The sequence below is a fragment of the Athene noctua genome, chromosome 19 (assembly GCF_965140245.1).
Source record: "Athene noctua chromosome 19, bAthNoc1.hap1.1, whole genome shotgun sequence".
NCBI lineage: Eukaryota > Metazoa > Chordata > Aves > Strigiformes > Strigidae > Athene > Athene noctua.
In genome coordinates this window covers 12,586,464-12,598,356 of record NC_134055.1, presented here as the reverse complement: position 1 = coordinate 12,598,356, position 11,893 = coordinate 12,586,464, and the positions used below count along the sequence as shown (strand labels likewise).

Below are 11,893 nucleotides of genomic sequence, written 5' to 3'. Positions count from 1 at the left end.
TGTGCTGGGCAGTAATAAAATACATTGTATGTGCTAATCTACATTTGGCATCAATTCTGGTATGTCAAGCATGTGGCCAAAACATTCTTTGGCTGTGGTTCATAGCTAAATGTATCAGCATAAAAAAGCAAATTATAAGCTGTTGGTATATAAACCATGAGCATTAGGGCTAAAAATTAGTAATCTGTCTGGGATGATCACCCTCAAGATCCTATTAAATCAATAAATATATGTAAAAATCATATTAAGTTTCCCTCTCTCCTTGGCACAACTGGGAGGGAAGGAAGGGACTAGAAGCAAGAAGGCGGCAGCCTACGATTGAGTGAAACTTGTGGGTGGAGTAGGTGTCTCTGATGAGGGCTAATGAAGGAGATGCTTGGTAAAATCTCACGGCTACAGCACCAGCACTTTGCCATGTCGGGGGGTGCTGGCAAGTCATGCCCGTGTGAGCCCAGTGCCCCATGCTCTCCACCCATGCCCTGGGGCCCCAGGTGAGCGATGGAGCTTGGGGACCATGCTACTTCATGAGACCCCAGCGTGTGGGGAGCAGGGAAAGGCTGTGGTGGCCCTGGCCAGAGGAAGGCAAGACATCATCCTCTGACACAGAAGACAGGACAAAACCAGGCAGTATTCAGAAATCAGGAGCTGCAGTTCCTAGAGTGCATTTGAGTTGAAAAATATATAGGTTGTGTTAAAAATCATGAGGTTATCAGGGCACAGCAAGGACGTTAAGCAACACATTTCTGCTGTTTGCCTCTGCTTTTGGAGTCCCCAGGCATATTCCCCTCACACATTCAAGATCTGCCCAAATACTGAAAGCAAAATCTTGCGCTACTTAAAAGGAAAGCTAAGAAAAACAAAGAAACACCCAACACCTGCAGACACCTATAAGGTCTTTAATTCCCCTCACCCAAGGCTGCCCTGGCTTTCCCCTCTCGTGGCAGAGGTACCTCCCAAGGCCTCCCCACTGAAAGAGGTAGGAGACGGTGCCTTCTCCTGGGTGCGCTTCCAGGGGAATGTGGTGGCCCTCAAACCCCAAGACAGCTACTTCCACAGTCAGGATGGCCACAGGCTTGGGATTAATGCCTCCACCTTGTTGGTTTTAAACAGGAAAAGATGCTTATAATCATGTAGCTATGATCACAGGAAGGGTCCAGCTCTGCCTGGGGTCCAGCTGGAGAGAAGTTCTTGGGGTTACAATTACAAAGCAATGTCCAGCTACCCACCGTGCGTCTGTCCACGCAAGTGGCACAGTTCTCTGGAAGGAACATGGCAACCATTTCACCACCTCCACTTACAAGCTTTTCTTCCTCTGTAGATGTTTTTACTGTCTCTGGTATGTCAGGGTTGCAATCCATGGTTGTGTCTGCTGCCAGACTTGCCTTTGGTTGCCATGCCCTCCCCCTCAGCTGCTACACACAGAGCTGGAGCTGGAAGATAGGATCACTGATGGGAAGCCCCATTTGTTGTTTCTGATATCTCCTCATAGGCAATGAGCATGGAGTTACGGACCTGCTCGGTGAGCTTGGGAACATCATCTGGGCCCAGGCCAAGCGTCTCCACTTCTGGCAGGATTTGGATGATGCTTTTTCCTGAAAGAGTGAGATAGGATGGTCAGAGAGGGGGAAGAAAATATATGAGTGGTATAGATGAACAAGAGAAGATAAAACAGAGAGATCAAGTTAGAAATGAAGGGAAATGCCCTCTTTCACACATCAACAATGGTGGAGCAACCCAGTCATGTCCCAGATGCACACAGCAAAAACCCAAACCAGACTTTTCCCATCCACAGAGACAATAAAAATCATAAATACAGAAACAGGTGACTCTCTTCCCAAACATATCCAGTGCAATGATTCATACAGAATAAGTTTTCACAGTGGGAAGACCTCAGGGTCTGTCTAAATCATTGCAAAGAGAATATGTCTGTAATACAACACGTGCAAACTGACCATGCTCTGATCTATGTATACCAAATTCAGCAGAGTCCCTCCCTCCAGAAACATGCTTTGGGATGAGACGAATTGCACTCAGGATTCCCTGTTTGGCCCAGGTGTCATACTCCTCTTGGGAAGAGCCTAAGCAACGGACTGGTGCAAACAGGAAGAATATACTGGGGAACTGTCACTGTGCTCCTCTGGTCTTGTGCCCAGTGGCCCTTGTTCTGGCTAGTGGAGACAAGACGCTGCCTGCACAGACACGCACCTGAGGAGCTGGGGAGTGTCTGTGTCATTTTCTAACTTTCTTTCATGCCTTTACATGTGTGCTAGGAAATGAGATCCAGAAGTGTTGCTAGCAGAGCCACACAAAGGAGGCAAAACAGAAGCGTAGAGAAGAGCTTCACAAAAGCAGAAGGCATGCTCCCTGCCTACACATCTTACATCCAAAGCTAGGCCTGGTGTCTCAGCAATCTACTCTGCTTCTCTTGGTCCTACAGAAAAAGATGAGTGATGACGGAACTGTGTTGAAAATGTAGGTTTGTTGGGTTATAACAGACTTCCAGCAAGCACCAGCCTTGCTCCATGCATGACAACGCGCACACACCAGACACAGGGATGGGCTTTCCAGAAGTTCATCAGTGTGCCCAGAGCCACTGTGGCCATGGTGAGCTGTCCTGACACAAGGTTCAGTCTGCTCAATGTGCAGAAATCTTGGCCACATGTAACACATCTTCAGTATCAGCCCTGGCAAAACCTGCAGGTGGGATAAGGGGGAAGGTCCAGGAAAACTTAATTGTGATTCTTTCTCCAGCAGTAAGGTCCTACCTGTTTAACAGCAATTTGGAAAAGGGCTTAGAGGTTAGCTAAACACAAACTCCCAGGCTGAGAATATTATAAAGACAAATGTACATGCAACTGCTTTCCTAAAATGCTCCAGGAGGTTGAGGAATCTCCTTTGATACCCCAGACTCGGCTGGACAAGGCACAGAGCAAACTCATCTATATTTAGAGTTGGCCTTACTTAAAGCAAAAGGTTCAGCTGCCTCAGAGATCCCTCCCCATTGCGTTATTCTCTGATTTCCCAGAGCAGTGTTGTATCTTGGTTGTTCAGCTGAGCGAGGATGTGATGGGGAGGAAGCCAGCTAGCTGAGCAGGGCTGCTCATGCTCCTATGGATCCCTGCATGGGGGAACCCTTCCAGTACCAAAAGGCTTTTGTGTGTGGCCAACAGAGACAGGGTAGACTGGGAAAGATTAATAGAAACAAACATTTCTGTTTATCATTTGCACCACTCTCTCTTTCAGGTGTCTGCCTGCAAGGGAATGACTACACCCAGGCACAAACAATGGGAGGAATGAGAATTTCAAACACAAATCCTCCCCTTAGGAAAGAGCAGGGCTGGCTTCCAGGAGGGTGGAAAGTGGCAGAAGCCACCATTTTGGGGTGGGCGTCAGCAAAGGAAGTGGAGGAACAGGATGGGTTACTTCTTCTCTGTTGAAATTTAAAATTTTCTGCATTTTCCTTCTGAAGCCCAAGACCTGTGTCATGTTATGCCCATAAAATTTTATCAGTGACCAGCAGAAATTTTTGTCACGATATATGAATGAAACATGGTAACTGGGAGAAGACACTCTCAGGGTGACTTCTGCCGAGACCTTCGTGTTTGCTTTTGTTTCCCAACTCTCCATGCACCTGCAGATTCAAGGTAGCAGGTAGACCTGCCCCAGGACTCTGCTTCTTTTCCAGGTTCCCTCATATGGGTATTGGGCAAGCTATGAGAAGGGGAGAGGCAAAAGTGATGCTTGAAATCTCCATTCCTTCTCCTCCTGAGAAAGCAGAAACTGCTGTTGTCTGGCTGCTGTCTCCATATCACATGTGGTCCTCTGTCCACCCACCTCATGGCTCCCTCCAGGGACTGAGCTCACACTAACATCCAGCCTGTTCTTTGCCCCAGGTCATCCTCACCTGGTGTAAATCTCTTCTCCTTCTGGCTGTAGAAGTTGTAGTAGGAAGAGATCACTACCGGAATAATGGGCACCTGGAGGGAAGGCAGTCTACAGTGAATCTACAAATTTCCCCGTTCCTCCCCCAGAGTGAAACTGGTGTTCTAAGGTGAATCCTGCACCTTGTGATAATTATCCCAGTCAGTGTCATAGTAGACACTCAGGGGATTATTGGGATATTTAGATCATTTAACTGTATCACCCAATGTCCTCACTGTTGCATTTTCATCTCTATATTTAGGACAACAATTTGTGGGTTGCCAAACCAGTATGTACAGAGGCCTGTTCAGCAGAAACTACACCCACTGGTAGGTCCAGGGCTCTTGCCAAGGTCCCCCCACTTTTTTCCCAAGCTGAGCCATGAATGTTTCCCAGAAACAGCCCCCTCTGTGCCACCTGCAAGCTCCTCATGGGTTGCTGGATGTGCGCTCAATCCCAAAGGAATCCAGGGACCAGTAGCTACATAGCCCTGGTTGCTGGTGGATGATAGTAGGCAAACCACACCCCAAGGGACAGGAGGAAGGTGGCTCTCACCTGGGCTTTCACAGCCAGCTGGAAGGCCCCACGTTTGAAGGGCAACATGGAGCCACCATGATTGCGAGTTCCTTCAGGGAAGATCAAGACATGGATCTGCAGGAGGGAGAAGATATTAAGATGGAGGGACCTCTGGTTACTATTCTAAGTCACTGCACAGGCATACTCCCCTGGACTGCTCTGTCTGCTCCTGACCATGCAGAGACAGCCTCTTCCTCTACTTCAACTATCATTTACCAGCAGTCCTGGCTGACCAGGGAGGTCCTGACTGATGGGAAATTGGCCAATGTGACGCCCATCTATAAGAAGGGTCGGAAGGATGATCCGGGAAATTACAGGCCTGTCAGCTTGACTTCGGTGCCCGGGAAGCTGATGGAGCAGCTCATCCTAAACACCATCATGCAACACATGAGGGACAACAAGATGCTCAGGCCCAGTTAGCATGGGTTTATGAAAGACAGATCCTGCTTGACAAACCTGATCTCCTTCTGTGACAGAGTGACTTGCTTATTGGATGAGGGAAAGGCTGTGGATGTAATTTACCTTGACTTTAGCAAGACTTTTGACACCGTTTCCCACAGTATTCTCCTGACAAAAATGACTGCTTGAGGTTTGGACAATCACACGCTTTACTGGGAAAAAACTGTCTGGATGGCTGGGCCCAGAGAGTTGTGGTGAACGGAGTTAAATCCAGCTGGCAGCCGGTCACGAGTGATGTCCCCCAGGGCTGGGTGTTGGGGCCACTCCTGTTTAACATCTTTATTGATGATCTGGATGAGGGGATCAAGTGCCCCCTCAGTCAGTTTGCAGATGACACCCAGTTGGGTGGGAGTGTTGATCTGCTCAAGGGTGGGGAGGCTGCAGAGAGACCTGGACAGGCTGGAGCCATGGGCTGAGGCCAGCTGGGGGAGTTTCACTGAGGGCAAATGCCGGGGGCTGCCCTTGGGCCACAACAACCCCCAGCGGCGCTACAGCCTTGGGGAGGAGTGGCTGGAGAGCTGCCAGTCAGAGAGGGACCTGGGGGGTGATTGACAGCGGCTGAACAGGAGCCAGCAGTGTGCCCAGGGGGCCAAGAAGGCCAATGGCATCCTGGCTTGTGTCAGCAATAGCGTGGCCAGCAGGGACAGGGAAGGGATCTTGCCCCTGTACTTGGGCTGGTAAGGCTGCACCTTGATTACTGTGTTCAGTTTTGGGCCCATCACTACAAAAAGGACACAGAGTTACTCGAACGTGTCCAGAGAAGGGCTACAAAGCTGGTCAAGGGTCTGGAACACATGTCCTGTGAGGAGTGGCTGAGGGAACTGGGATTGTTTAGTCTGGAGAAGAGAAGGCTGAGGGGAGACCTCATCACCTTCTACAGCTACCTGAAAGGAAGCTGCAGAGAGCTGGGTTTGAGCCTCTTTAGCCTAGTAGAAAGCGACAGGACAAGAGGGAATGGCCTCAAGTTGCACCAGGGAAAGTTTAGACTAGATATTAGGAAGCATTTTTTTACAGAACAGGTTGTTGGGAGTTGGAATGGGCTGCCCAGGGAGGTGGTGGAGTCCCCATCCCTGGAGGTGTTCAAGAGTAGGGTAGATTTAGAGCTTAAGGATATGCTGTAGGTGGGAACTGTGCTAGGCGAACGGTTGGACTAGATGATCTCCAGGTCCTTTCCAACCTAGATGATTCTGTGATTCTGTGAAGTACTCTATGGACACAAAACACACTGAACCCACCAGAGATACCTTCACTCTGTTCTGCTCAGTACCCAGCCCAGAGACAAAGATCCTTTTCCAGCCATGTCAAGGTTCATGTTTTCCAGTGGATCCTTTCCAGAGACCTCCCCACTCACATTTTCTTTGTGCAGGGAGTGTGCCACCTCCATCAAGGTAGTGATAGCCTCTTCCTTCTTCTTGCGGTCAATGAAAACGATTCCTGAAAGCCAGCATGCTAGACCGAAAGGGCCCATGTATAGGACTTCCTTCTTTGCAATGGGCACACAGCGACTTGGTAATATATCCATCATCACTGGAAGGGGAGAACAAGGACAGAAAAAGTTGTCATCTGCACTGAAGTTTCCTCCAGATTCTCGGCTACAGCCCTCTGCTCTGGGAGATGCCATGCTTGCAGCACCCATCCAGCTTCATAGGCTCATAAACATGGTGGGAAAGGGATTCTGGGGGTCTCTAGAACAACCACTCACTTAGGGAAGTACTATTGCCAACACTGAGCAGCTATGACATGGCTGTGGTCAGCTGACAGTCTCATCGCCATTCTCTTAGAAAGGATGAAGCTGATTTAGCTTGTAAATACCTTTAATACAGCCTCTAATGGAGAACAACTCTGGTTGTAACACCCTGGAGATCAGCCCTGGCTTGGGGCTAGCTGGTAATGGACTATGGTAGCAGCCACTCCTGCCCCTCTGCCTGTGGTACTTGGGATTTTGTACTACCCTCCCCTACAGACAACTGGCGCCAGGAGCAGGAGGCAGGATCACCACATACCCATAATGTCAAGGGAGGTCTGGTGATTCAACACGAAGACGCGAGGTTTCTTAGTTCTGAGGTTCTCCTTGCCCTTCACTACTATCTTGACACCAAAGATGTATTTGAGTGGCAGGAGTGACATGCGCAAAAACCTGGAAAAGGGGAGGAGACATTAGCCAGAGATGCTGAAACTGGGTAAAGGGCCCAAACACCATTCTTCCAAACCAGCCCGTCTCACAGACTGCTCCTGCAGAGTAGCCTGTTTCTCCGCAGACCCAGATTTGACCCTTGACTTGGAGAAGTTCAACTAGTATGTCTCTTCAGCTCATCACTTCATGAGAGAAGACAAATGCCCCTAGCAGGTTTTCCAGGTTAGACCCATGGCCCAGCAACCACAACTACAGCAATTCCATGCATCAGTCAAATATTAGATAACTCCCAAATTCATAGTGCACCTGTTTGTACTCTACTTCCCTGCCCACCTTGCTGAATCATGAATATGGCCTGCAATAAACATGCTATTGCCCAGGCTGTGGAAAAAGGGATGATTTTGCACTAGGTGACATGAGGCTTGCAATTCTGGTAGCCATATTTTAACAGCTACTGGAAAAATAAAGAAAAGAATAAAAGTCAGACATAAAAGTCAAGAACTGAAGAAAATTTCTTAAACTGAAAGGCTGATGCTCAATTAGGAGACACGAACTCCCACTGCAGCAGCAACAAAGAATTAGTAAATCCTTCCTTTGCAGCACTTCAGGAGGCTACAAGCACTATGTTGCTGTGTAGCGGTCAGCTTCTAGGCCCTACTCAACCCACACCCCAAGCTACTAATGCCTGTTGCTGCTAATCACATGCATACACCCAGCTGCGCAGTGAGTCCAGCACCTTGTGGCAGAGGCGGTAACAGATGGAGAGGGGACGGGCGCAAGAGGACAGGCTCAGGGACTGCCAGGCCTGGGGCACCGGGCTGCAATTGCAGTGATGGGGACAGCAGTGACAGTGCTGGAGTGAGCACTGCACTGTGGTAGTGTCTGCTCCTGCCTGTTCAGGTGAGCACCGGGTCAGAATAAAGTTGAGAAAGAGAAGACCACCTACAGAGGCCTTCTAAACACAACTTAGAAAGCGAATAATCAGCCACATGGAAGAAGGAAATATGGCTCTGAAGACCAGATAGGAGAAATTTACTAAAAACAGCAAGTTACTTTTTACCTGTGCATTACATCTAGTTTGTTGGCATTACCTCATTTGTCAAATTTAGGTCACCTTTTACATACTTTCCGTCTGTAATTCTTTATTCTTTTTATCAACCAAAATACAATACCAGAACCCACATCCCTTCTCTGAATTACAGGGCCTGTTAACTCTCCACACCAATATACAAGTAATTCCTCCCCACTGCAGCCCAACTCCCAGGACCCTCCAAAACTGTCAATGCCCAGAGCAGAAAGAAGCCACAGACAACTTACTTTATGTTTTCCACGTTACGTCCACGAGGCATACTGACTATAACAACCAGAATGCTTAGGGTGAAGAGCCACAGCTTATAGAAGGTCATCTTGCAGAAGTATCTGAATGCAGGCTTCACCTGGTACAGGACTACAAATGCGATGAACAAAAAAGTAAATGGGTAGTGAAGGAGCAAAAGGTCCATCCTTCCAGCCCAGAGTTGCACAGAGCAGCAAATGAGTCACAAGCACCCAGTGTTGTGGAGGAGAGTTCAGATTCCCTTGATCAACTACATGTGGGTGGCACAAAGCTGGAAGAAATTCGGGAGCAGTGCTGTAGAAAGGCTGTGTTTGCTGTTCGGAGCTGAACTAACTGTGGAAAGCCGGTTTAGCAAGGGCACTCCAGCAGTGCTGTGTGTAGGAGCTGGCTGGTACACAGGGACAAACAAGCAGTGGCAAGGCTGCCTGTGTGCAGGGGGTGTGTGGCTCTGGGCTAGTGGAGCAATGACTGCTTGAAGAGACAGCCCCCCCTTCAAGGGGGCTCCGTGCATGGGAACCCTGAGGACTTTTAAGAAAATCTTTAATGGGAGGGAGCAGCATGTGTCGGAAAGCACAGACACCAGGCTGTCTCACTCTTTGTGCAAGCATTGACCTTCACTAACAAGTGAGCTGGCTGCAATATGTCCAGGAAAACAGAAATTAATATTATTGAGGAGAGAAAGAGAAAACCAGTGATCCTAGTAGCCAGCTCCTCCCCTGTACATCTAGGCATTGGAGGAACCAAGCTGAGCAACTGGAAATTCCTCAAGTAGAGTGGGAAAAGTAGCAAAAGTGCCATATGTCTAGACAAAAAGATAAACTAAGCAAGAGCAAGCTACTCCTGATGTTTTCATGGCCAGAGGCAGGCACATGTTTAGGCAGCATCATCATATATCAGGAAAACGCAACTATAACCTGGCAGGGCTCCAACTGCATTTTGTCTAAAGCCACTGCATGAAAAGGATCTTTGCAATAAGTACAATGGCTAGATTGAAAAGCAAAAGCTTCACAATTTGTCACCTGCAGGACAGGTGACAGCAATTTTCAAATACTTTCATCAAAGCTGTAAGGAAATTATGCTTCTGCAGTAATCAGTGCACTACCAAACAGTTACTAAGCTGTAGCAAGTTGATGACTTACCCAAAGAAACACAGAAACCCTAAAATACAGCTGATCTACAAGAACACAAGATGCTGAAACTGAGGAGAAGACAGAAAAATGTCTCCAGCACAACTGGTTGTGTCCACATGGTCAAAACAAAGCATAACCAGAGAAGGGTCCACATAAGCAGATTTACAAGTGTGAGAGTCTGTTAGACCCTTGGTGTGGTCAGCTGTGAGGCGTCGTTCTCCATGGTAACACCAAAGTGAGGAACAACTGGCACCAACTGGGCATCACCGAGCTGTTCCATGCTCTCGGAGCACTGAGGACAGACATGGTCTCAAAAAGGCATCAGATACACAAGAGTTTGAAGCTAGGCTACTGGTTATTTGGGGCTTTCAACAGCTGGTAAGTATCTCTGATAAGTATGGGAAAAGGCAAGGGCATAAAGAGATAATAAAAATTATTACATTCCCACCTCACCATGGAGAGATAGTCAGCTCAGATCTAACAAAACATTTAGGCTCCAAACCCACAAATACTAAAATCCTCAGCTATAATTTTCTTCTGTTACGAGGATCCCTAGCACTTGGATCCATTATGCTGCCATTTCAAAAGCAGTCAGGTCTTGCCTAACCGGCAAGGCGTTTTCAGAAACTACAGCTCCAAGTTTCCAAGACTAAATGTATCCATCTTCAGGTGACTCCCTTTTGCCCCTGGGTGTTTGCACCCTTTTCAGAGCCTGGCTCAATTTAAGTGAATCTTAGATAGGAAGAGGAGGGGTTTGCTCATATAATGAACTTTCATCATGCAGCTTTAAAACCTCTCCTATTCACCATGTCTGCTAAGACACACATTGGCCAGAAGAGAGAGGTGGAGACAGGGAAGGTGATCTAATGTAATGGGAAAAGACTCAGAAAATTGTCTTCTTCACGGTAAGCAAATGAAGTCTCAGAAGAGAACAGACTGCTGTCAGTGCAAGAGTGCTAGAGAGAGGGAAGAGCTGCCTAAGTTAAAGATCACATTTGACTTCTAAATTTGAAATCAGTGGTTTCAGGACTAAATAAAAAAGGTCTGGATTCTGAAATGGGAGAAATTCCCACTGGAAACTGCTGGCATAAATAGTTCCAGTGGAACACCGAAGTATTTGGACTGCGCAGTGCCAAGGACTCAGTCACCCAGTCTTCAAACAGAGAACAGTACTAAAGGGAGCTCATCTGGTGCATGCAGTTACTATACAGTTAAATAGAGGCATTAACACTGATATTAAAAACTTTAGAGGGATTCTAGGGTAAACATATTAGATCCAGATCGTCAGGACTGAGGAAACTGTATTTATCATGCTCCAGCTGCAGCTCCATGATGAATCCATGAATCAGTTTCCCAAGGCACAGATTAGCTTTGGATACATCTTTATGAGCAAAGACATAGCTGGAAATTTTCATAATGACAGGAGACCAGCCCTAACAGAAACATGATGCAACAGGCTAGAATAGCTTGTGCCATAGGACTTGCATTCATGGGGCTAGTGCACAGTGCAATCAGGTGACATGTGGGCTGGAAAATAAAACAGCTTATCACTGTAAATCACAGAAAAATTGAGGTGGGAAGGGGCCCCTGGAGGTCTGCAGTCCAATCAGCTACTTAGAACAGGGTTAACTCCAAACCCAGGTTAGCTTGCTCAGGCAAGTCTAGGCAAGTTTGGAGAATCTCAAAGGATGGAGATCCCACTAGCTCTCTGGTCCCTGTGTCCTCATTGCATCACTACCATGGGGAATAATGTTTTTCTTTGCCTAATGGGAACTTCCCTTGTTGTAAACTGTGTCTATTACCTCTTATCCTTTCACTGTGTGCCTCTCAGAAGTGTCTGACTTCATAGCTACTCATTAGGAAGTCAAAAGACTGAATCACCCCCTCTCCTTCTCCAGACTGAGCAAATCCAGCCTCTCTCAGTACAGCATGTTCTCCAACCCACAGATCACCTTGCTAGGCCTCCACTCACGTGAAGTGCAGTCGTTACTGGGAGGAGGTCATGAGCAAGGTGGACTCAGGATGGACATCCATTCTTATTGCATGAGCAGCTGGAGGAGGCTGCAGGAGGGAAGGAAAGTGAATGAGAGGCCCTGACAGAGCTGGGAGTTAGAGCTGCATTTCTGAAATCAGCAGTAGAGGCTGAGCGGGGAAAACAATCTCATCCCAGCTCCTGCAGGCTGCATTCCCCATCTCAGTGGCTCCATCGGCCAGGGCAGACATGCCCTGGACAGTTCATTGCAACAGCCCCCGTCTTACCATACATGCACTTCATGGGTTTGATTAGGCAGTTTGATCAAATTGATAAACTGGATTAAATTTTCCAAATTTCAGCCT

At 47.7% G+C, this 11,893-nt stretch overlaps 1 protein-coding gene across 1 annotated transcript; it reads right to left on the bottom strand.

Moving 5' to 3' along the window:
• Window positions 1–1,443: 1,443 nt before the first annotated feature.
• LOC141968378 (1-acyl-sn-glycerol-3-phosphate acyltransferase alpha-like) lies at window positions 1,444–8,601 on the bottom strand. Its single transcript, XM_074923001.1, has 6 exons — window positions 8,408–8,601; window positions 6,960–7,093; window positions 6,308–6,483; window positions 4,477–4,572; window positions 3,905–3,977; window positions 1,444–1,592 (listed from the first exon to the last, which is right to left on the bottom strand). Exons 1-6 carry the CDS (start codon window positions 8,590–8,592, stop codon window positions 1,444–1,446), a joined length of 813 nt encoding a protein of 270 aa, XP_074779102.1. The 5' UTR covers window positions 8,593–8,601.
• Between the last annotated feature and the right edge of the window lie 3,292 nt (window positions 8,602–11,893).